At 43.5% G+C, this 26,217-nt stretch overlaps 1 protein-coding gene across 1 annotated transcript; it reads right to left on the bottom strand.

Annotated features, from left to right (window-relative positions):
• Positions 1-18,341: 18,341 nt before the first annotated feature.
• Positions 18,342-24,092, bottom strand: LOC139262713 (EEF1A lysine methyltransferase 3-like). The gene is made up of 3 exons (XM_070877866.1): positions 23,922-24,092; positions 22,760-22,871; positions 18,342-18,793 (listed from the first exon to the last, which is right to left on the bottom strand). The coding sequence occupies exons 1-3, from the start codon at positions 24,090-24,092 to the stop codon at positions 18,342-18,344; spliced, it is 735 nt and encodes a 244-aa protein (XP_070733967.1).
• Between the last annotated feature and the right edge of the window lie 2,125 nt (positions 24,093-26,217).

The following is a 26,217-nucleotide window of genomic DNA, read 5'->3' as shown; positions in this document are numbered from 1 at the left end:
CTATATCCTGGAGTTCAGCCTCTGTATGTAGGCAGAAGCAGGCCTCGTCCGTGTACTGTAGCTCAATGACAGAGGTTGGGGTGGTCTTGGACTTGCCATGGAGATGGAGAAGGTTGAACAGGTTCCCACTGGTCCTGTAGTTTGGTTCCACTCCAGCGGGGTGCTTGTTGACTGTAAGGTGGAGCATGGCAGCAAGGAAGATTGAGAAGAGGGTTGGGGTGATGACGCAGCCCTGTTTGACACTGGTCCGGACATGAATTGGATCTTTAATGAACCCGTTGGTAAGGATCACGCCTTGCAGGTGGAGGATGGTGACGATCTTTAGGGGGCAGCTGAAGTGGAGGAGGACGCTCCATAGACCCTCGTGGTTGACATTGTCAAAGGCCTTTGTAAGGTCGAAGAAGGCCATGTATAAGGGCTGGCGCTGTTTCCTGCATTTTTCATGCAGCAGTCGTGCTGCAAAAATCATGTCTGTTGTGCCCCGTAGGAGATGGAATCCACACTGCGACTCCAGGAGGAGCTCCTTGTGCACAGGGAGAAGACGGTTGAGGAGGACTCTAGCAACAACTTTCCCAGTGGCTGATAGCAGGGAAATTCATCTGTAGTTGCCGCATTCGGACTTGTCCCCTTTTTTAAAGATGGCCATGATCACTGCATCTCTGAGATCTCCCAACATGCTCTCCTCCCTCCAGATGAGAGAGATGAGGTCATGTATTCGCTCCAACAGTGTCTCTCTGCCATACTTCAGTGCTTTAGCGGTGATTCCATCCGCTCCCATAGCTTTGTTTTTAAGCTGTCTTATGGCTTTTTCTACCTCGTGCAGTGTTGGAGTTTTACATAGGTGGGGGCCTGGGGTCTCTGCAGGCAACAGATCAAAGTGCAGAAAGATCAGGTAGCCACCATGGTAAATGCAAACAGTGTAGCCCCGAGGAACTGGATGCAGTGCAGGAAGGAGTTTAATGACCTCACATGAAAAGTCAAGGTCAGTAATTCATCTTCAAATACCATATTTAACCATCTGCACCATTAGCCTCAAGCTCTGCTCAATGCAACAAACCCCCATCACTCACCTACCAACAATCACCTACCAAACACGAATTATGACTCACATTCATAGCTTCACCTCATCCTCACACATTCACCACTGTTGCAAGCCTCACACCCACATCTCACAGTTTGCACACATTGCCAGATATCAGGCTCACCTGCATCACCTCGCCCCCTTGGCGGAGACAGGGCTGGCCATTCTTGGGAGGGACATGGCTGAGCCCATTGCCAGTGACGGGGCTAAAAGATATGCCAATATCCTCATACATTATCCTCCTTCTCACATCTCACTTCCCACTCATCCCACAATCTCTTCTGATTTAAAGTTGCACATGGTGTAAGCATACACCTTTTTCTTTCCCTCCTCCCCTCGCCACAACCTCACCCTTGTACCCTTCTCATTTCGGCTAACTAAGATATCCAATCTGCTCAGCCAATATTTGTAGAATAGGGAGAGCAGCATGGTGATGAGGAAGAAACACCATCACTCCATTGAACACTCATAGCCACCAGATCAGATACTGGCATTGCACAGAGATTCGGGGGTAGCTTGAGGTGGGATCTACAGGTGGCGAGTTACCCGTTTCCAATGGAATACAGCCAGGGCAGAGGGAAATGGTAGCACAGGTGACAGCTCCCCGGAAAGTGATGTTAGACACAAATACTGCTGCAGAGGAATCAGATGAGAAATTTGATGTGGAGACCTACAGAAGATCGCTGATATATATGCATAACAGAATGTTTGATGTATTGGCAGGCCTGCCAGAACGATTGAGCGTAACGTGAAGAAGCATGGAGGAGTCTAGCACCAACCTTACACAGTCTTTGCACAGAATTTGGAGCTGATTATTTCCAGCATAGAAGGGATGGGCAGATCCATTATTGCACTTCTGCACCCAACCATCATCCAGCACCTGAAGGCTGATGTCTCAGCTTCCAGTGCTGCACATGCACAAGCCACCCTACATCTAAGTGCTGCAGTGAAAGCTCAGACTGAGCAGAAGCTAAGACTGCTGCCATCGTGGCTGGATTTACTAGTTTGGAAATGGGCTTGGAGGGTGTCATGGCATTTCAGCAATCTATCCCCTACAAAAGGACATAGACAGACTAAGTGCGTGGGCAAAAATTTGCAAGAGTATAATATTGGAAAGTGTGAGATCCTGCACCTTGGCAGAAAAAAAGCAAAGAGCAAGTTATTATTTAAATGGAGAAAAATTGCAAAGTGCTGCAGTACAGCGGGACCTGAGGGTACTTGTGCATGAAACAAAAAGGATAGTATGCAGCTACAGCAAGTGATCAGGAAGGCCAATGGAAGGAGGCATTGCTGGATCTGGTTCAGGAAATGAGGTAGGTCAAGTGGAGCAATATAGGTGACCATTTAGGAAACAGTGATCATAGGAGAATAATGTTTCAATTACCTATGGAAAAGGACAGGGAGCAATCTAGAGTAAATATACTTATTTGGAGGAAAATTTCAGTGCGATGAAAATGGATCTGGCCCAGGTAAATTGGAATCAAAGATTGATTGATAAAACTGTAGTAGAACAATGGGCTGTTTGTAAAGAGGAAATTATTCGGGTTCAGTCGAGGTACATTCACACTAAGGGAAAAGGTAGTGCAACTAAATTCAGAGCTCCCTGGATGACGAAAGAGATAGAGAGTATGATGAAGCAGAAAAAGAGCACATATGGCAGATGTCAGGTTAGAGAATACTTCAAAGAATCAGTCTAAATATAGCTAATTCAGAGGAGACGTGAAAAAGAAAATAAGAGGGGCAAATAGAGCATATGAGATTAGAATGGCAGCTAACATAATAAGTAATTCTAAATGCTTCTATAGGCATATAAATAGTAAAAGGCTAGTAAGAGAAGGGGTGGGACTAAAATGAGACCTACGCATGGAGGCAGAGTGTATTGATGAGGTGCTAAATAAGTACTTCGCACCTATCTTCACCAAGGAAGAAGATGCTGCCATAGGCATAGTAAACGAGGAGGTAAATCACATACTGGATCTGATAAGAATTGATAAAAACGAGGTACTAGAAAGGCTGGATGTTCTGAAAGTAGATAATCGTCAAGACTGGATGAAATGCATCCTAGGTCGCTGAGGGAAATGAAGGAAGAAAATATGGAGGTACTAGTGGCCATAATCTTCCAATACTCATTAGAAACGGGAGTGGTGCCAGAGGACTGGAGAAGTGAAAATGTTACATCCTTCTTCAAGAAAGGGTGTAAAGATAAACCCAACAAAGATAGGCCAGGTAGTTTGACCTCGGTAGTGGGGAAGCTTTTAGAAACAATAATCAGGGATAAAATTAGTAGTCACTGCGACACGTTTGGGTTAATTAAGGAAAGCCAGCACGGATTTGTTAAAGGAAAATCATGTTTAACAAAATTGATCGAGTTTTTTGATGAGGTAGCAGAGATGGTTGATGAGGGCAATGCAGTTGATGTGGTGTACACATAATGCCACATAATAGGCTTGCTAGCAAAATTGAAGCACATGGGATAAAAGGGACATGCCTAATATATAGTACTTGATCAAACTCCTTTTGTAAGTCCATTTGCTTAATATCAACTGTCCTGCCCTTATCCCCCCTATTTGTCACCTAATCAAAAATCTCAATCATGCTCATCATCATGGGCAGTCCCTCGAATCGAGGATGACTTGCTTCCACGTCAAAAAGTTCACAGGTGTTTCAATGATGGACCTAAAATTCTAGGTCCAAACTAAATCTTGAAGGGTAGACGAGCCTGTACTTGGAATATTTTAACATCTGGTGACCGTTGCACACCAGCCACCACACGGGCTTGACAGAGCTAGGTCTTCGTCCAGTAGCAAGGATTAACCAGGACGACTGGAGACCAGCTAAGCTGCATGGACCTAGTGCACACACACATCGCAGTGTGGGCTGACCCATGCTGCCCCGGGTCCTTGCATCTTCTGGGCCCCGAACTCGCACCTTCGCTGGGCCCTGATCACGTCCCTCTACAATCTCTTACCGCTGCTTCACCCTAACCTCGCCGCTATTGCACTACCTGCCCAAGCTCCAATCATCAACCTGGATCTTGGTGACCTCACTCTTCACTGACGTTGCTCTCCTACTCCAGCACGTGCTGCTCCTTGGAGTGCTATGGTGCTACACTGCTCCTTCCACTCCCCGACCTGCTCCGATGGTGCTCGCAGGCCGGGGACCACGCAAACTATGCTACTCAAACACAATTAGCATTTAAAAAATCCATGCCGGCTCTCCTTTATTAGTTCTCTCCCGGATTATTCTTTCTTAAAGCTTTCCCACCACTGACATTGAACTGGCTAGCATTCAATTTCCAGTTTTATCCTTCTGCCCTTTTTTGAACAAAGCTGTAGCAGTTGCAATCCTTCGATCCTTTGGCACCAGCCCTGTGTCTAAGGAGGATTGGAAGATTGTGGCCAAAACCTCCACAATTTCTACTCTTACATAGCCCAGCAATCTCTAACATGCATCCCATCCGAACCAGGGGTTTTATTTACTTTAAGCAATGCTAGCGTTTCTAGTACCTTCTCTATATCTATTTTTGTCTCATCAAATATCCCAGCAAACTCCTTGTTTAGTATATATTTAGCAAAGTCCTTTTACTTGTTGAACACTGATGCAAAGTTCTAATTTAGTACCTCAGACATGTCTTCAACCTGCACCGATAGATCTCCAATTGATCCCTAATCGGCCCCACCACTCATCTCACAACACATGTATTGTTCATATACCTGTATTAGACCATTGGTTTCCCTTTTATGTTAGTCACCAATCTATTCTGATAATGTCTCTTTGCCGCACTTATTCCTTTTCCACTTGTCCTCTGTACTTTTTGTATCCAGCCTGATTCTCCCTTGTATTTATCAAGTTCATATCTGCCATACGCTCCCTCTTTCTTCTTCATGTTATTCTCTTGCCGCTTCAACACCTAAGGATCTTTTGCTTTGGTTGCTCTACCTTTGCCCCTTCTGGGAAAGTATTTAGCCAGTACCCATACCATCTTCTTTTTAAGGACGGCCAATTCTCCAATTAGATTTTTGCCTGCCAGTCTTGGACTCCAGTTTACCTGGGTCAGATACATCCTCAATTAGATGAATTTTTCCCTCTTCCAGTTAAGTATATGTGTTTTACATTGTTATGTGTCATTCTCCATAACTAATCTAAATCTTACGATGCGATGATCGCTATTCCTGAGGTGCTCCCCGACTGTGACAATCTCCACTTGATCCATTCCATTCCCCAGAACTAGATCAGGCAATTCCTCATTGGGCAGAACACCTGCTGATCCTGAAAACTCTTCAGAAATCCTCCCCTTTTTCCCCTCAACACAATCACTTCCCCGTTCAATATTGGGGTTGTTAAAGTCTCTCATTAGTACTACTCTATAGTTCTTGCACCTTTCAGTAATGTATTTGCACATCTGCTCCTGTATCTCCTTCCTACTACTTGGTGACCTATAAAATATACTAATTACACAATACCTCCTTTAGCAATCATGAATCTATTCAGTACAAATTCTTTGAACATGGAGCATCACAGATTGAATCAATATGTACCTCTTGTGCTTTTGAAAAGACGTCAATCAAACATATACGTCAAAAAACCTACAAGATACTTGTAGTCGAATTGAATTGCTTGTTCCTAGCTAGAAGAAGTTAATTTGTTACTAATTAGAACAGTTGAGATATATTTGCCCTTCAAAGAGCTAGGGTATCTGTTAGTTCCTGAAAAAAGTTAATTTGTGGTCCCTTATTAGCAATCCTTTCAGTACAACGAACAGTGCAAATCAGGAAAGTGTAGTAATATGAATCAACAACACAGTGCTGATAGCAGAATTACGATCTGTTCTGTGACTGCTGTGCGACCAACGCTCAGAACATTTTCTCTCAGTGAATGCAGTTTAACCCAGGGGCAAGAGAGAAATAGCCACCAATAATAATAAATGGTAAACAAGGTGATCCCGTACACTGTCAGATCAGGGAGCGAGAAGCCGAATAATAACTTTCCCTTTTTCAATTGCTGTTGATGCTTGGAATTTATTCCCCTTCCGGTAGAGGTCACTCGACTCGGGAGTCCAGGATGCTGCGAGGAACTTGGAAAAGCATGGGAAAGATTCAGTTGTCATGCTCCATGTCAGAACTAATGACATAGGGAAGAAAGGGGAGGACGTCCTACGAAGGGAGTATCAGAAGTTAGCAACTACATTTCAAAATAGGATCTCGCTGATCGATTCCTACCCGTGTCTCGGCTGCTTAGCAGATCAGGAAGGTGAATTCGTGGCTAAAAGCGTGTCGTTGTGAACTTGGGTTCCATTTCGTGGGATATTGGCATCACTTTTAGGTCAGGAATGAGCTGTACTCCTGGGATGGGCGCCTTCCGAACGAGAATTAGGCTACTCGAGGAAAGGATAAATAGGGCTGTGTGTGGGGCGTTAAACTAATATGAATGGGAGGGATCTGGTAGAAAAACAGCAATCTGATAAAAGAAATAGGAAGTGAGAATAAAAGTCAGAGCAATGAAGAAATAAGGGTGACAGAAACGGTCAGGGAACAGTGTAATAGATTCCAAGGTGACACGAAATTGGGTAGACAGTCCTTTATTTCAAGCACAAGCAACTAACCAGTAATTTACAGAGAAGTAAAATAGTGTTACCCATTTCCTCCCCCGATAGGGTGCATAATCCAACTGCCCCTGGCAGGGCAACATGCTGAACTCTACAACTACTTCATTTGTGTCCTCATACCCCGTTCAGTCACGTGACCCCAAACCGATGAAACATAGCCTCTCAATACCTCCATCATTCTTATCCGGCAGTGAGTATGATGTATTTTTTCTGACGTGTCTGCCTGATCAAGAAAACCTTTGTTTCTTTCTGGCATATCAAAAGAACGGGAGGTCTCATACACAGACGAGATGTTGAATGCTAGCAGGGGGCATCTGTTTATCAGTTCTGCTTTTCCCATTGTTTCTGGTAATCAGGATTGTTAGCATTTCCTTGTCTGGTGATGACCTCCTGTTGTAATTAACTTCTGACTAGTATAGGAACAGAAGAAATAGGAGCAAGAGAGGGCCATTCGCCCCCCCGAGACTGCTCCACCATTCAATAAGATCAGGATTGATCTTCGATCTCAACTCCACCTTCCCGTAGTAACTATGTATCCCTTGGTTCACTTAGGGGGAGAAATTTACTATCACCACGTTTGGGGGCGGTAACAGTCCAGAGGCATGAAACATAGCGCCGGGTGCAGAAATCACGCCCCTGTCGAGAAATTCGGGTTAACACCCCCAGAAGGAAGTGGTGTGCTAACTCAAGCACTCCTCTTTCTTCCTGGAGTAGTAACGGCGGACGTCTCAGCAGTGCTATGCAGTTAGCCATGCAGTGCTGCCATGTCCGAGGGGCCCTTCTGCCAATAAGCCACCGATAAATTCATACACAATATGGCGGGAGTTACTAACAGCGTCATGCCCAGTTGTTAACACATTTGCGCCCCAATAGCGCCCATCAGGGGTGCTAAATGGGAGGCAGAAAGGAGACCAATTTTGCCCACTTTATATCTAAAAATCTATCAATCCCTATCTTGCATATACTCAACGATTGAGCATCCACAGCCAGCTGGGGTACAGAATTACAAAGATTCAGAGTGCTTTGAGTGAAGAAATTTCTCCTCATCTCAGTCCTTAACGGCCTGCCTCTTATTCTGAGATTCTACACTCCGCAGCCAGGTGAAACATTCTCCAAGCATCTAATCGGTCAATCCCTTTAAAAAATGTATCCGTTTCAATGAGCTCCTTTCATTCTAGGGTATATAAGTCTAGTCTACTCAATCTCTCGTCATAGGACAAGAGCCCCATCCCAGGAATCAGTCTAGTGAACTTTTGTTGCACTCCCGCTCAGGCACGTATATCCTTCCTTAGGTAAGAAGACCAAAACTGTTCACAATACTCTAGGTGTTGTCTCACCAAGGCCCTGTATCATTGCAGTAGGACGTTTTTACTGTTGTGTTCCAATCATTTTGTAATGAAGGCTAACACACCATTGCTTTCCCTACAAGGTAACTTTCTGTGACCAGCAAAATGATGGAAGATGGTGTCGACAGTGCTATGCAAGTCGACAGTGTACGCAAGTTCAAAATAGTCTGTGTTGTCTGTTAACACATCAGCAGTTGTTTTAAGTTTAAACTTTGTCTGTTTCACTACGTAAGGCTTGATGTTGAAGTAGGCAACACGATGTACAAATTTCTGCATGCTCACAACAGATACAGTTATCGAACATAAGAATGAAAAGGCTGCTAGGGTTCATAACCTATTTACAGGTTAGTTGGTAATTGGCTTCTGATAGCTTTTGCTAAGTCTGAAGAAATGCTTATATAGTTAATTCTGAAACTAATGCATGATTGCTTGATAATCCCATTCCTGTAGAGTTCGGATTGTTTGCCTGAAGCCAGACTTTAGCTCATCATGCTATAACAATGCATCTATATAATTCATCTGCTAATTCCACTACGGCATATTCTAACCTTACGATTTTTTCCATTAAAACTTCAGCTCATACATTCCTAATTGTTCTATCTTGCAATTCATGTGCTTCAGTAATCTCTCTCTCTCACTCTCTTCTGTCTCAGCTTTTACCTCTTTCTCTGCCCTCTTCTTTCAATCCTCCATGTCCTTCACATTGCTCTACTGTTGCTGTTTGTTTCAATTCCTTCAACCTTTTACACTCTTTCCGAGGACCAATATTAGATTCGGATGGAATCTTAGCTGCGAAGAACATTCCTTGAAATATTAGAACCTTGGTTCTATTCTTCCTCGGGGTCTACAGAAATTTTTTTTAAGGATCCGCTCTGGCTCCAGGTGTGCTGCCAGAGGACTGCTAACTTTGTATCGCTCTTTAAAAAGGGGGAAAGGGATAGACCGAGTAATTTCAGGCCAGTCAGCCTATCCTCGCTGGTGGGAAAATTAATGGAGAAAATTCTGAAGGACATGATAAATCTTCATTTAGAAAGACACAGTTTAATCAAGGGCAGTCAGCATGGATTTGTTAAGGGAAGCTTGTGCCTGACTAACTTGATTGCAATTTTTGAGGAGAGTCGAATAGTTCATCTGATGTAGTGTATATGGATTTTAGCAACGCTTTTGATTAGGTCCCACATGGCAGACTGGTCACGAAGGTAAAAGCCCATGGGAGCCAAGGCAAAGTGGCAATTTGGATCCAAAATTGGCTCAGAGGCAGGAAGCAAAGGGTAATGGTCTATGGATGTTTTTATGATTGGGAGGCTGTTTCCAGTGGGGTACCGCAGGGCTTAGTACCAGGCCCCTTGCTTTTCGTAATATACATCAATGGTTTAGTCTTGAATGAAGGTTGTATGATTAAGAAGTTTGCAGTTGATACAAAAATTGAGCGTATGGTTGATAATGAAGAAGGAAGCTGTAGACTTCGGGAAGATATCAATTAATTTTTGGTCACCTTACTTAAGGAAGGATATACTAGCTTTGGAAGGGGTACAGAGAAGATTCACTAGGCTGATTCTAGAAATGAGGGGGTTACCTTATGATGATAGATTGAGTAGACTGGGTCTTTACTCGTTGGAGTTCAGAAGGATGAGGGGTGATATTATAGAAACATTTAAAATCATGAAAGGGATAGACAAGATAGAGGCAGAGAGGTTGTTTCCATTGGTGGGGGAGACTAGAACTAGGGGGCACAGCCTCAAAATACGGAGGAGCCAATTTAAAACCGAGTTGAGAAAGAATTTCTTCTCCCAGAGGGTTGTGAATCTGTGGAATTCTCTGCCCAAGGAAGCAGTTGAGGCTGGCTCATTGAATGTTTTCAAGTCAAAGATAGATAGATTTTTAAGCAATAAGGGAACTAAGGGTTACGAGGAGAGGGCGGGTAAGTGGAGCTGAGTCCACGACCAGATCAGCCATGATCTTATTGAATGGCGGAGCAGGCTCGAGGGGCTAGATGGCCTACTCCTGTTTCTAATTCTTATGTTCTTATGTTCTTAATTGGTCAGGTGGGCAGAACAGTGGCAAATGGAATTCAATCTGGAGAAGTGTGAGATAATGTATTTCGGGAGGGCTAACAAGGCAAGCGAATACACAATAACTGGTCAGCCACTAAGAAATGTAAAGGAGAAAGGGACATTGGAGTGCATGTCCATATACCCCTGAAGGTAGCAGAACAGGTAGATAAGGCATACAGAATACTTGCCTTTAGTGGCAACAACAGGGAGGTTATGCTTGAACTGTAGAAAACACTGGTTAGGCCACAGCTAGAATACTGCGTGAAGTTCTGGTCACCACATTACAGGAAATATGTGATTGCACTCGAGAGGGTACAGAGGAGATTTATGAGGATGTTGCCTGGACTGGAGAATATTAGCGATGAGGAAAGATTGGATAAGCTGGGGTTGTTTTCTTTGGAACAGAGGCGGCTGAGTGGACACATTATTCGGGTGTATAAAATGAGGGGCCGAGATAGAGTGGATAGGAAGTACCTATTTCCCTTCGCAGAGGGGTCAACAACCAGGGGGCATAGATTTTAAATAATTGGGGGGAGGTTTAGAGGGGATTTGAGGGGAATGTTTTCACTCAGAGGGTGGTGGGAGTCTGGGACTCATTAAGTGAAAGGGTGGTTGAGGTAGAAACCCTCACCAATTTTAAAAGTACTTGGCTATGCATTTGAAGTGTCATAACATACAATGCTATGGACCAAGAGCTGGAAATTGGGATCAGGCTGGATAGCTCTTTGTCAGCTGCCATGGACATGTTCGGCCGAATGTCCTCCTTCCGTGCTGCAAATTTCTATGATTCAATGATCTGGGCTAAGTCACTCAAAGAATATGTCTTTCTGAGAAGTTCACTAACTCTAAAAGATGCTCCACCATGTCACATTGAGTACACATCTATATTTTCACCAGATCCTTCTTATTTCCCGAATCTGCTACATAATGGGTCTATGTAACTTAGACATGGCCAGTCCCAAATCTGACATTCGAATACTCAAAGATTTTCGATTTCTGCCACCTGTCACCAATTAATGTTGGGTTCATATAAAATATTGCAATTTATCCCTATTGTCTTTATGTGGAGGTGTTATGGGATATTGCCATACATACTTTACCTCTAATGCAAGTACTAGGAAACAATGAAAAGTGTGAGGGCGGTACTCATTAATAAATCATGTAAATCAGATAATAAAACATAACCCTTTACGTGAAATATATATAACAATAATACCCACATACCCAAGATGTAGATAAAGAGAAACTCTTCCACTGACAGGAGCGTCGGTAACCAACGGACATAGATTGAAGATGGCCAAGGGGAGATGGGAAGACTTATCTTTACTCAGTTAGTTGCTATGGAATCCATTGCCTGAAAGGCTGATCGAAGCCGATGCAAAGGTACTTTCAAAAGGAAACATTCTAAAAAAGGAAAAACATTGTAGGGCTATGGAGAAAGAGCATGGGAGGCGGAATAATCGATAACCATTCCAGAGAGCCAACACATACACTATGGACCGAATGGTCTCCGTCTGTGCTGTATGATTTTATGTTGTCTTTGCTGCTTAAGCTAGCCTCAGAAAGACTAGTTTGAAGAGTCATCCTGAGTTTTAGTGCATTGCATTCTTTTAAGTTTCATTAGTACAACATACTTATGAATTATATGTCTTCACTACTTCGCCCTCTCTCTCTCTGTATCCTGTTGATACAGCTGCTATCATTTAGTTTATTAGCTTTTACAATTTGTCATGTAAGTCTCTGATGTAATATATCTTGCAATCGTCATTGCAAACGAAACGTATTCTTGTTTTAACCTAAGAATTCTGGCTGAAAATTCTGAACGTTTATAAAATGCTAAGTAGCTTATTACATTTAATAATCTGTACATGCCTATCCTTCCAATGGTTCTACTTGGCAACTGATTAGGAATAGCGTCCTGCGGGGATGCGTTAGGACTGTTACTCTTCACCATCTATATTAATGATGTGGGTCATGGTGTTTTGGGTACGCTCCACAAGTCTTCGGGTGACAGAAAGATTATGCCAATGTCAGAACCCTGGGCGAGAAAGAAAGACTGCAAGCATGTGCAGATGCAATGGGAGAAAAGACCCCATTGGGTAGCTGAAAATTAATGTCGATAAATGTACTTTTATGCACGTGCGTAGAGATAATTTCAAGCATGAGTTCTGAATTAAAGTCTGTTGAATGGGAAGGAGTGTTCTGGTGCATCAGTGACTAGAGCTTTACGGCCTTTGCTGGGAGGCAAAAAATAAAGTCTACTTGATTATTGGGAAAATTGCTGGTCCGATGCAATATAAAACACAAATTACCATTGTATCGTTGCACAAGACCTTGGTCAGGCCTCGCCTAGAATAAATGTGTCCAGTCTTAGTCAATTCACATGGTGTGAGATATAAAAACCCAGAACGGTAAGGGGATTTGGACCTGTTCTTATAGGATACTGATAAGCTGCATACAAAATGTACGTCGGATGTGGGGTAATGTAGTTCACAGTCATTGTTGTCTCCTGAAACTGTTTTGATCGTATTTGGAGTTAAGAAAGGAATTTCGCATTTTTTTTTCCTCCCAGGATTTCCGTGGCCTAGGGTTTTTTTTAAATCGGGTTGCGGTCTCTCCCAGGATATTAAATGGCTGCTGATGTGTGGGGTACATTGAGAGTCATAATGCGTCCTTGCAACATAACTGAATGAACTCGGCTCGATAGACCCTTTTCCCAGCATGTGATCCACCATCCAGCTGATTGCGGGGACAGCTGCTGATTTGTCATGGTTAATTCATTTAGGTGGCGGTTGGACGGGCAGAAGCATTTCGTGGAAGAATCCTATGCCATCACTCAGAAGCAACATGCTGAGACAGAGTGGTCGGTGCCCGAGCCACGGGAGTGGTAACTTAGCACTCGCCCGACGAGTCAGGCGCCCTTGACACATATTCCATCGAACAGAAAACAGCAGAAGGGATTAGAGGCATAATATGTGAGAATCGCATTTATCTCGAGCAGGGATTCGCAGGGCTTGAGGACTGCTGGTTAGAACAGGATCGTCAGTCATGCTGGAGTAGCGGGTTTGCGTGCATCGTCCTTTAAAGCAGGCCCACTTGCAGCCTTGTACGCTAACTTTGCACTCAGTTATCCTCTTGGGGTATGGGCAGTGGGGTGTGGACAGTGGGTTGTGAATAGAGCAGTGTGGAAAATTGGATGTGCACAATGGGTGTTGGCAGTGGGTGTGGACATTGGGATTTGGACACTGATACGTACACACTGTGGTGTCACTGCAGCCTGATTAACCAGAGTAAGCTGACGTACTGCTGCTCTGGAATAACACCGGCCACGTAGATAATTCCTGATGCAAATGCCTCACCTCCAATCAAGCCTGATTTTATCACCCTAAAGCTATTGTTGCTTCTATTCTTCCACGCTCCCCCTCCAACTACACCGCCCTATTACCGGTCTGCCAGAGAAAACAGAACGGTGCAATGTTAGGGAATTTTATCCAATCTGGGAGCATTAATGGGAATGAAGAACTGGCGCTATGACCAAAATTGAACGTCTGAAAGTGAGAATAGAAGTAAATAAACCAAATGGAACGTGAGTTATAAATAGTTAATAAAATAAGCCAAATATATTGAGAGAGAAAACCAAGGCAACACTGCCTTTTAACTTTAGTTGTAAAGACAGTTCTGCCAACTCCTTCTGCTGTGAGAGATTTCCGCTCCATCCTGTGATTGGAAGTCCCATTGTGTGCAATGTACAAGCGAGTACTACTCCAGCATATTACTAGTCTGCCAGAGGAAACAGAATGGGGCAACGGACTCACTTCAGGAATTACCTACCTGGCCGGTGTTATTTCAGAGGAGCAGTATTTCAGAATAAGGGGTCGCCCATTTAAAACGGAAATGAGCAATTCCTTCTCTCAGGGAGTCGTGATTTTTTGGAGTTCTCTACCCCAGAGAGCGGTGGAGGCTGGGTCATTGAGTATAGTTAAAGTAGAGATAGACAGATTTTTGAATGATATGGGAGGCCAGGGTTACAGGGAGCGGGCAGGGAAGTGGAGTTGAGGCCAAGATCAGATCAGCCATGATCTTATTGAATGGCAGGCTCTTAGGTTCTTTTATTCTTACGAATCCCAGCTCAGCTGCTGTTACACATCCAGTCCGTGGACCTGGTAGACTCAACAATTCATTGTGGGATGTAACTTATCCCAGACTCCAGGAGTTACATTACGAGGAGAGATTACACAAATTAGGGGTGTATTCCCTAGTATTTAGAAGTTTAAGGGGTGATCCGATCGAAGCTTTCAGGAAATTAAGGGGAACAGATAGGGTAGAAAGAGATAAATTATTTCAGCTGGTTGGGGAGTCTAGGACTAGGGGCAAAATCAAAAAATTAGAGCCAGATCTTTTAGGAGTGAAATTAAGAAACACTTTTACACACAAAGGATGGCAGAAGTTTGGAACTCTCTTCTGCAAATGGCAACTGATGCTAGATCAGTTGTTAATTTTAAATCCGAGATTGATAGTTTTTTGTTAACCAAAGCTATTAAGGGAAATCGGGCAAAGGCACATGCAGTACAGTCGCAGCTCAGCCATGATCTCATCGAATGACAGAACAGACTCGAGGGGCTAAATGGCCTCCGGCTGTTCCTAAGTTCCTATCTTCAAAGAGCGACATACCAGAACGAAAGCAGCCTGCATTAACTCACGGGCGACTAATCCCGCCTGAGGAACAAGCATTTCTAATGTATACTCCGGATGTATTCATGGTTGCCAAAGCCATCCACCTTAAGTGGACCTGATGAAGCGGACGCCTTCTTGGACCACTGCAGTCGCTGCAGTGAAGGGCTCCCACAATGTTGTTAGGGAGCAAGTTACAAGATTTTAACCCAGTCATGATGACGGAACGATGATATTTGTCCAAGTCATTAATTTAAGTCTGTGTCCTCTGGTTACCGAATCCGTCTGCCAGTTAAATCAGTGTTTTCTTATTTACTCTATCAAATCCTTTCACGGTTTTGAACACCTCTATCAAATCTGTTCCTAACCTTCTCTGCTGTAAGAAGTACACCCCAGTTTCTCTAATCTCTCCACATAACTAAAATTCTGCAGTCCTGGTATCATTCTTGCGAATATCCTCTGCAACCTCTATAAATCCTAAATAGACGTACCCAGAAATGGACACAATACTCCAGCTGCGGCCTAACCAGTGATTTAAAAAGATTGGTAATAACGTTATTGTGCACCGTATGCCTCTCTTTACAGAGCCAATGATCCCGTATGCGTTTTTCACAGCCATCTCAACTTGTCCTGCCACCTTCAAAGAATTGTGTACGTTCACCCACAGGTTTATGTGTTCCTCAACTCTCTTTAAAATTGTACCATTTAGTTTATAATGCCTTTCCTAATTCTTACTAAAATACATCAGTTCACATTTGTGTTCGATTAGAGTGGGTCGGATCCTTGCTGAGAATAAATTAATGTGCTGCGATGTTTTTTGGAAGAACTGAGCAACGATTCCCATCTCAGTACAAAGCCACAAGCAAACGGCTGGATAATCCAATTCTGGCCCCTTATTAAGAGTTGTTCAACACAAGCAACGAAGTAATATGTAAATAGAGTCGCAATTTAAGGAATGTTCACGCTGATGTGGACTAGATTCAGAGGTTCATACAGCAGCGAGATTGTCAACTTATGTATATGCTTAGGTGAGCCCTGTTATATCCCAGTGGCAAGAATTTCAATTTAAAGCATTGGCGCACTGGTATCGCTTTGATTCCAATAGCAGTAATATCGTCTATTCTGTGCCTGCTGTGTGTAACCAGCTCGAGTGTTCTTCAAGTGATTCTAGTTAAATCCAGCGACAAGAATGGTAAAAAAAAAGTCAACTATAATACAAGACAAACAATAACGCGTAATTTGTCTCTGGATTATTACATAAAGCGACACAGACAAAAGATCCGGAGTCTACTCAGGTGGCCCTGTGAGCAAAGCGCTGTACTGCAGTAACAATCATTCAACAATTATCAGTTGTTTGTGCAGCTTAACAGGAACACCTACGGGACGCAATTTACTCTGTTACATGCAGTATTTTATTCCATTACATCTCTGCATTCATTCGTTAACGAAATCGTCAGAATCAGAACAATAAATTATGTATTCAGAATCACAATGGCACAATAATAACTGGACTCAATCTAACGTGGCCCACGTTAATTTCAACATTACAGCTATACTGCATCAGCTGAGATCGTGTTAATATTTTACACATTTTACAATAGTATATATTGGAGCAGGATGAGCTGCTTTGAATCTCACACGCGCTTTGCAAAATTCGCATTTGCATCTATATCTGAATAGATGGAGCATTAAGTGTATAATAACGACATCATTCGTAGAAGCCCATGGGAGCTGGTTAATTAGGCGGCAGATAACCGCTGTGGTGCAGATATTCAACTTAGCAATAAATATAATTGGCTGGACAGAAGTGTGGCGTCGACACGGTTTATTAAAACCGACCTGCGTATACGCACACAATACAAGTAAATGCACTTCACATCAATATATTTAGTTAACAAGCATATACCACTCTCAGAAACCAAGGAAATAAAGCACTCACAACGATCAAAGAGCACACGAACATTCTGCTTTTCGACATAATTCTACGAAAAAGGCGTAAAAAGCATAATGTACACATGCACACGCCTGTAACTGTGAGTATTGAGATCGCATGCACAACGAGGATGTCCATTACTTATTCTTATTTAATAATCAGAAATGTAGTTCTTCACATCTGGATTCCCAATTCGCCACATGTGGGTAATATATTGGACAACGCGGGATTCGTTCTCGGCTGTCTTATTTCTCCAGTTAGTTAGTTAGTTGAGGGTCTTACCCTCCGTGTAACATTCTGGACCCACTAGCGTGCTGTTGCCTGCTACTTCTCCCACTATAACAGATTGTATATAATGAATATGTAGTTATACTAATACACACATCATATAAACTAAATAAAAAAATCTCTAACTTATGTACCTTTTACTGCCAAAACTAATTGCTTAGACAGGTGAGTTAAGCCATCTATCCTCGAAAACTAAAGCAGCACATATAGCAGCAGCAGCACAATGTTAGCCATCTGGCTGATTTACTCTCTGCAATGGACCTCATATCTGCAGTTAATGGAAGGAAGTTCAATGTAATTGTTAATAAAATTGTCTTAAATAATTAAGAGTCTCGACATTCTTTGATCGTGAGAGGAAATGACATAAACGTTTATACTAGCGAACTAATTTTCTCAAGTGTATTTAAAATACACATTTGCCTTACGTATCAATATCATATAAAGAATTTAAACATTAACGTATACATAAATTAGCGTGTATGCTACAGCTTCTATCAGAGTTTATGGAGCAAGTGTTGGCGAAATCCGTGAGGAAACTCGTGTATTGGTTACTGAACCTGTCAATAGGAGACGGGTAAATAAATATGGGATGGTTATTAAACATTGCATTAATCTAAGCTGTTTAGTTATTCAGCTTTTCCTCCCTTGTAAAGAACAGGAACGCTTCAAAGCAATTGACCTAATCCTGTGACAGTGATTATTACTAACAAGGGAACGACTCAATAAATAGCTCAGTGCACCGTCGAGTGTAATCATACTACCAGATCGACCAGTAAATTGATGAGTTCTATCCCATGACTGTCCAGAACGGACTCAGCTCAGAACTGCGCGCTGTAGGTGTAATACAATGATATTAACCATAGGATATAACTCAATTTAGAAGTTCCCTGCAGCAATATTGTTTTATTTGTTTTCGTGATGTGCATTGTGCGGGCAAGGCCCAAGCTAATGTCCATGAGTCGCATGACCGGCTGCCACTGGAGGCCAGAGGACATTAAGAGTCAATGATTTAGTGCGAGGCTGGATCACTTGCAACAATATTGGCGATCTGGTGGCAAACATCAACTTTCCTGGTCATTTTACTGGTGCCAGTCCTCAAATTATCTGATTACTTCAAATTAATTCCATAAATTACCAGCAGTAAAGTGACGCGAAGATCCATGTGTGGGTAATCTACGACCATTACCACTTTAATGCGATCCCTCGATCCTCATACACGGCGAATAGGCACTTGGGCAAGATATCGAAAAGCAATCGAATCTCTGGACGTCATGTCACGTGGTAGAAAGGGACAAATAGGAGTGGGGCTTAAATTTAAAAGAGGAATGTGGAATATGTCTTGCTATTGTTCATGAGATGGCGTTCAATCCGTGTCAGGTTCAGTGGAGGGCAGATTTATATCGTTACTTGGCAGCCCATGCCGCGGACTTGTAACAATTTTGGTCATTTTGTACAGAACAATATTTTTATCCTCTATGCTGTCAACAACCTGGCAGTGAAAATGCTGAGGTAGAAGCTCCTCGTGGAAAGAGCGGGAACCATTTCGCTTTCGTATTTCGGAACAGAGGTAAATTGTACTGCCTTGATTAGCGAGATGGCGCAATGTTTCTACGAGCGCCGGGTAGATAACTGAGCTGTACACAATGTCCGAACCCAAGATGAAGTCATAATCCGTCGGAAAGTTAGTGTGGCTTTCACCCCATATCAGGGGAAGGACTTGTAAACGGTGTCTGCAGGCAGTGGGGATGTTGATGGAGATATTTTTTTCTATTTGCTTCAGTATGTTCGGTTTATCTGTCAAGGTAACATCTCCACCTGACGAGAGAAAAACAATCCACGTCCATTTCTGTTTTCCCATGACAACTAATACTACATTGCGATCACAGAAGCGAACTTTAACGGCTACAAAGGAGCCCTCAACTGACTTGTTGACGCCAACACCACGTAAACATTTCTTTAAATTTGAGGTTCTATTCCTTGAAGCAATGACAGACGTCACGAAAATATTCAGCTCAGCTGGTTCTTTAATATATTAGATTCAGAAAGCAGTTTCCGCATAGAATGCGTGCAAATGGCAGAAACAACTTAGTGACATAATTCCTTTCACTGCGCAAGAATCGCATTTTGCAGTGATAATTTTAAATTCGGAAAAACAAATATTGATCCATTGGACGCGGAGATTAGTGTAGCCTAGATATATCGATATATCCAATCATTCGTATCAATCACACAGAAGCAAATGGATCGGGAATGAATCTGCCTCTCAGAACAAGAGGGAAGGAAGAGGAGGCGTTAAATCCATCGCTAACCACTTCCGTTAGGCTGCTACAGTCCGAGAGCGGGGCGGTTGCGGCAGAGCACTGAGCAATTTAGAGCACATGCTCAAAGAATCAGAGGCTGCTTCCTTCTCTTAAAGGGAAGGGCCATTGATGATGCACAACCCATTTCTCCTCAGTTCTGCATTGCAAGGCGACCTGCGCGACTGACATTACAGTTTTAACATTCTTCCTGCATATAACCTGTCCAGTCCCGTCAGAATTTTATATGTTTCTATGAGATCCCCTGTCATCCTTCTAAACTCCAGTGAACACAGGCCCAGTCGATCCAGTCTCTCCTCATATGTCAGTCCTGCCATCCCGGGAATCAGACTGGTGAATCTTCGCTGCACTCCCTCAATAGCAAGAACGTCCTTTCTCTGATTAGGAGAGCAAAACTTTCACAAGGTGGAAGGCTTAGACACCTTGCAGCAATGATACCTAAAAAGCTTTGAATAGGCATCTGACTTGTGCATTCCCTTTAATTAGCGATCCTCAAGTGGCCAGCCGAGTAAACAACGCCTCCTCTTCCTGCCGTTGTTGACGCCCGGCTAAACAGCAGGAGGCTGGAGGGAATTTCACATCCAGGATGATAACAGAACGCTGCGCCCTTCATGACATCACGATCTGCGAGGTGCTAGAGGCCAAGGTGGTAAGAGTTAACGCCAGCGCTAAACCAGCACTGAAGTTCGATGGCATTGCTGCATTCGCCGCGCTCCGTCACTAACCCCTTACATAGAAGCATAGAAAATAAGTGCAGGAGTAGGCCATTCGGCCCTTCGAGCCTGCACCACCATTCAATAAGATCATGGCTGATCATTCACCTCAGTACCCCTTTCCTGCTTTCTCTCCATACCCCTTGATCCTTTTAGCCATAAGGGCCATACATAAGCCCCTCTTGAATATATCCAATCAACTGACATCAACAACTCTTTGCGGTACAGAATTCCACAGGTTAACAACTCTCTGACTGAAGACATTTCTCGTCATCTCAGTCCTAAATGGCTTACCCCTAATCCTTAGACTATGTCCCCTGGTTCTGGACTTCCCAAACATCGGGAACATTCTTCCTGCATCTAAACTGTACAGTCCCATCAGAATTGTATATGTTTCTATGAGATCCCCTGTCATCCTTCTAAACTCCAGTGAATACAGGCCCAGTCGATCCAGTCTCTCCTCATATGTCAGTCCTGCCATCCCGGGAGTCAGTCTGCTGAACCTTCGCTGCACTCCCTCAATAGCAAGAACATCCTTCCTCAGATTAGGAGAGCAAAACTGAACACAATATTCCAGATGAGGCCTCACTAGGCCCTTTAAAACTGCAGTAAGACCTCCCTGCTCCTATACTCAATGCCCTTAGCTATGAAGGCCAACATACCATTTGCCTTCTTCACCGCTTGCTGTACCTGCATGCCAACTTTCAATGACTGATGTACCATGACACCCAGGTCTCGTTGCACCTCCCCTTTTCCTAATCTGCCGCCATTCAGATAATATTCTGCCTTCGTATTTTTTCCACCAAAGTGGATAACCTCACATGTATCCACATTGTACTGCATCTGCCATGCATTTGCCCATTCATCTAACCTGTCCAAGTCACCCTGCAGCCTCTTAGCGTCCTCCTCACAGCTCACACTGCCACCCAGCTTAGTGTCATCTGCAAACTTGGAGAAATTGAACTCAATTCCTTCATCTAAATCATTAATGTATATTGTAAATAACTTGGATTCCAGCACTGAGCCCTGGGGCACTCCACAAGTCAGTGCTTGCCATTCTGAAAAGGACCCGTTTATCCCGACTCTCTGCTTCCTGTCTGCCAACCAGTTCTCTATCCAAAAATTCATCGTGCGGCTCCTGACCTAAAATACGACTTTGGTGGGCCTCGAACCCAACCTTTGAATGCCTTATTTGCCAGGCTCTAACGGGAGGTGTTAAGCAGCCGAATTGCTCTCCCATAATGCTATTGTATCTCCCTGATATATTTATCATACTTTCTGTCATGTATGGATGTATGTACTAATTGCCACTTACATGCTCAGTACTTACTGCTGTTTCAATTGGCATCTTCTGACAGAGAAACAATTAACATTTACCTTCATTTGCTGGCAGGCTCGGGGCTTGCTTACTTTGTTTGGTGTCTCACCGGATGGTGAACTTCCTGCTCTCTGAATTAGATGAGAATGAAATACTATAACTTCTAATCTAATTCTAATCTACATGCTAGGCCAGGTGGGTTGACAATCCGATTAATTACCAACCAGTGTGCTCCCTGCCAAATCTCCACACAGCACGGGCTCATGCACACACATGGGATCACTGACTAGAAAATCTATTTTTTATGGTGTTGGTTGGGGGATAAATATTGGCCAGAAGAAAAGTTGACACGAAAAGAATTTCCCTGCTCTTCTTGCAATAGCGTCATGGGATTTTTTCCATCTCATTGAGTGGACAGACGAACATCTATATCGTTTGCAAGTTTCTTAGCCCTCATTTACATTCTCTTTGAAGATGAGATGGGCCGCAAATTGCGGCTTTGGTGGGTGCGTATGAAGTGCGCATGCATATGGCGACGCCTCGTAAAAGCCAGTTGTCCGCACACAATGTGCATGTGCTGAAAACCAGCTTTTCTGATCTATCAAAATTTATTTTTACAGATCCTATGCATTACCAGAGGAAGGACATCCGCAAGGCAGAAATTGGACTATTTGCCCAACTCTTGCCCAGCGAATGTCCTTCAAACTCTTACACCTGGTAAATGCAGGGTTATAGGCTACTTTTACTAGTGTAACGCTTGTAAAACCTGGAACATTTTAATTTAATCAGTCACTTTTATATTGAAAAAACCTGTCCATTAAAGAACGTTTATTTTAACCCCATTGAAAAACGTTAAAAAAATCCAAAATATATATATATTTTTCGATAACATTTAGTTACATTTAATTTCAATTAATTTCAAATATGAGGTGGGTTTTATTTATTGTGCTTTGTTCCTTGTTTTAGGGGATATTCTCATTGATAATTATGGGAGCTGTAAAAACGGAGTTCCCATTATTGTCAATGAGAATACTTTATAGTGATTGGTGGTCAAGGCCTACCTGGTACCAGCATATGCATCCGCACGTGAAATACATCTTCCCGTACTTACGCATCGCACGAAGGCCTCGGACCGAATCCTACATTCCACCAGCTACTTTCGTAGACTTTTTCGGGTCAGAGCCGTTCGGCCGAAGGAAACCTTCGACCTCACTTTTCGGCCCGATTTGAGAAGTAAAGTTTTACAGCAAGGAGACTCAATCCTCCCAATACATATTTACCAAGGGAGAGGGAGCTTATTCAAATCATCTTACATTCTCTGACTGTTAGCACACCTTCGCCGATATAGGCATGCCTTCTCAATATTGTCCATATTCCTTTCAGATATCAAAAAGGTGATGGGGTTCAGTTCAATTCCCACCCTTTCACTCACCAAGTAAGGTGGCTAAAATCCCCACGATTCCAGTGCCCGATCCCAGCTCAATCACTTTCTTTCCAGTAAAACTGATCTTCTCCTTCTCAAAGTACCGGCAAAGAGCAATTGCCTGAAAAGATGGAAGACATTCACCGTAGGATTAATTTGAAAGAAAGACATTTATATAGCGCCTTCACGACTACAGGACGAATCAAAGCGCTTTACAGCCAATTAAGTACTTTTCGAGTGTAGTCACTGTTGTAAATTGTTGCTCAGAAAGTGATGCAAACGACTGCTGTTAAAGGAGGGTGGTGTCTGGGTACAAACGCTCCTTACAACGATGAAGGAAGGTTCCTGGGGACTGTTTTCAGCCGGACAGACTCTCCCACCTCGCAGTGGAATCTGATCAGAACTGGCGGCTTTGTTCACAGACTGCGAGTACTTACTCTGTCTTGCTGCTGCACCCTCAGCTCCTCGCGCCCCAAATAGCTCGCAGTCCCACCAAATTCTTCATCCAACCAGCCGAAGCGCAGACAAAGCTGCACCAATGAATCAATGTGAAGATACAGCACCCGGTGTGAGGCAGAGTCTCAAATATTGAATGTCCCAGGTTTCACTGTACTGAGTTGGACACGCTCGTAAATATCAGCCAATGGCCTTGCTCTAAAGTGCGCGCACTGTGAGGAAAGAGCCGCCCTTAGCAACAATGTTCACGGCCTCTATAGGCATTCGGCCTAAGGCCTCACGCGCGGAGAATGGCCATTTCGGGCGAGGAAGCTGTGGGTGATTGTGGAGCAGCAAAGGTCAGCAACTCCAGGAGAGGGGGAAATTGGAGGGTGGAAATATAAAACACCCCACTGGCACCAGTGAGGGCAGATTATTTAATAAGCTTCACTGCGCCTCCGACCCTTATTAAAACTAAGACTTGAGATCAGAGAAATGTACATTGTTCTGTTTGCAATGTATGTGAGAAATGCAGGTTCCAGCCAACCACACAACGGACTGTGGACAAGATGTGCCAGATCGGTGATATAGTTTAAAAGCGCATTTTTTCTGAGAAAAGGAGGCCGATTGCAAACCCACTGCAAATGAGAACAGAGCAAAGCATTATTTTTTCACATAAATACATAAAATGCGAGAGGCCGTCTTTTCTGCTATCCGACTAATGCAGTGAACTCACAGAGTCCCAGATATAAGCAGATACGCCCAGGTTAGCGCCCATAATACGAGCGATCTTCAAACTGTATCCGGAGAACTCGTAGTTGTTGTGAGCGGTGTAGGCACTTGGAGAGTAACCCTCCATGTTTGAGACATCGTCGCCGGAATGCTCGGGGGGCAACACTGTCGTCATCCTCTCCAATCTTCCTCTGGACTTCCACAGATGGATCCTCTGTGATCTGCTTCGGGCTCAAGACTGAAGCAGCAACTTGCATTTATATAGTGCCCCTCGCGACGTCCTAAAGCTCCTCACAGCCAATCGTGTGTAATTACTGTTAAGCAATCAAGCTGGCAGTCAATTATGCGCACCGCCAGGTCGCACCAACAGTCCTTGAATAAATGAATAGCTATGTAATATTGGAAAGCAAACCGGGATAACTCCCAGTCTCCTTTTCAAATAATGCCACCGGTTCCTTTGCGGCTGAAAAAGAGAGACCCACAGTTTAACGTCTCTTGGTCAACGCAGACAACGCCATCAACAACACCCTTTGTACAGCAATATAGTGTTGATCTTAGATTATGTGCTAGTGTTCTGCCTCAACTTGAGCCACGACCTTCAGCTGCGAGGCCAGAGTGCTATCACTGAGCCGAGGTATCACTTCTATTTGCGGGAAATAGTGCTACATTATTATGATTACTCTAAGCTTTGCTAATAATGTCCTCAGAAATGTATCCCAATTTAGTTTTAATTAAAACGGCACATAACTATTTCAGCATTGCTTCGGATCATGAAACCTCTATTGGAATTTACACACGAACATAGTAACACTGGATGGGATACAAAAAGACCGACAGGGAGATGTGGACAGTGGAGTGTTTTCAGGGAGGGGCAGTTGGATGCGGACATTGAGGTGCGGATAGTGGGGTGTGGACAATGGGTTGTGGACTGTGGTTTGTGGGCAGTGCAGTATGGGCAGTTTGATGTGAACATTGATGTGTGGACAGTAGGGTATCAACAGTGCAGTATGGACGGACAGTGGCTTGAGAACAGAGGGGTCTGATTGTTGTTGTGCATAGTGGGTTGTAGTGCATGCTAACTTTCGGTGATTCCTGTAGCAGAACACCTAAGTTTCTCTGAACACGAACATTTAATAGTTTCTCACGATTTAAAACTATTCTGCCTTTCTATTCTTCCTACCAATGTGAATAGGTGCACAATGTCTTACATTATATTCAATCTGCCACGTTATTGCCCACTCACTTAACCTGTCTATGTCCCTTTGGAGGATCGTTATGTTCTCACAACTTACCTTTCCAGCTAGCTTTGTATGATCAAAAAACTTGGATATATTGAACTCGTCCCTTCATCTAAGTCATTAATATAGATTGTAAAAGCTGAGGCCCAAGCATTTATCCTTGTGGCACCCCATTAGTTACAGCCTGCCAACCTTAAAATGACCTGTTTATTCCTACACTCTGTTTTCCATCTGTTAACTAATCCTCTATCCATGCTAATATATTACCCCCAACCCCATGAGCCCTTATCTTGAGTAGCAACCTTCCATGCGGCATCTTATCGAATGCCTTTTTGGAAATTCAAATGTATTACATCAACTGGTTCGCCTTTATCTAACCAGCTACTTAATTCCTTAAAAAAACGTTAATAAATTTGTTAACCACGATTTCCCTTTCATAAAACCAAAAACGCAAGGTCATCACCAAAGCATCCACTATCTCTGAACCAGGCCGTTTGCAATCTTGGCATCTTATTTGCACCTGAGATGATCTTCTGACCCCATATCTGCTCCATCACCAAGAACGCCTAATTCCACCTCCGTAACATTGCCTTTCTCAGTTCCTCCCTCAGCTCAAGTGCTTCTGGAACCCTCAGCCATGCCTCTGCTATCACTAGACAATTCCAATCCTCTCCGAGTTGGCCTCCCATCGTCCACCCTCCATAGACTTGAACTCATTCAAAACTCTGCTACCCATATACTAACGCGCATCAAGTCCCATTCGCCCATCGCCCTCTGCTCACTGACCTACATTGGCTCCCGGCCTGGCAATGTTACAATTATTATCCTTGTTTTCAAATCCCTTCATGGCCTTAGCCCTCCATATTTCTGTAATCTCCTCCAGCCCTATAAACCTCCTAGGTCTGCGCTATTCGATTATTTCCTCTTGTGCACATCTGATCTTGATTGCTCCAGCATTGGGGACTGTGCCTTCAGCTGCTTGGGCCCAAAGCTCTGGAATTCACTTCCTGAAGCTCTACTCCTCTCTCTCTCGCTCCTCCTGTAAGACGCTCCAAGCTTTCG

The sequence above is a fragment of the Pristiophorus japonicus genome, chromosome 4, assembly GCF_044704955.1.
Source record: "Pristiophorus japonicus isolate sPriJap1 chromosome 4, sPriJap1.hap1, whole genome shotgun sequence".
Taxonomy (NCBI): Eukaryota; Metazoa; Chordata; class Chondrichthyes; family Pristiophoridae; genus Pristiophorus; species Pristiophorus japonicus.
The sequence above is the reverse complement of the archived record's forward strand: the minus strand, read 5'-3'. Positions and strand labels throughout refer to the sequence as shown.

Bases quoted from the DNA above. Each gene is read 5' to 3' on its own strand.
- LOC139262713 (XM_070877866.1), bottom strand. From the start codon at position 24,092: ATGACGACAGTGTTGCCCCCCGAGCATTCCGGCGACGATGTCTCAAAC. The intron at 22,872-23,921 runs GTGAGTTCACTG...CCATCTTTTCAG, and splicing joins CTGCTTATATCTGGGACTCT to GCAATTGCTCTTTGCCGGTA. The intron at 18,794-22,759 runs GTGAGTGAAAGG...TTCTCTCGTCAG, and splicing joins GATTTTAGCCACCTTACTTG to GTGGAGATGTTACCTTGACA.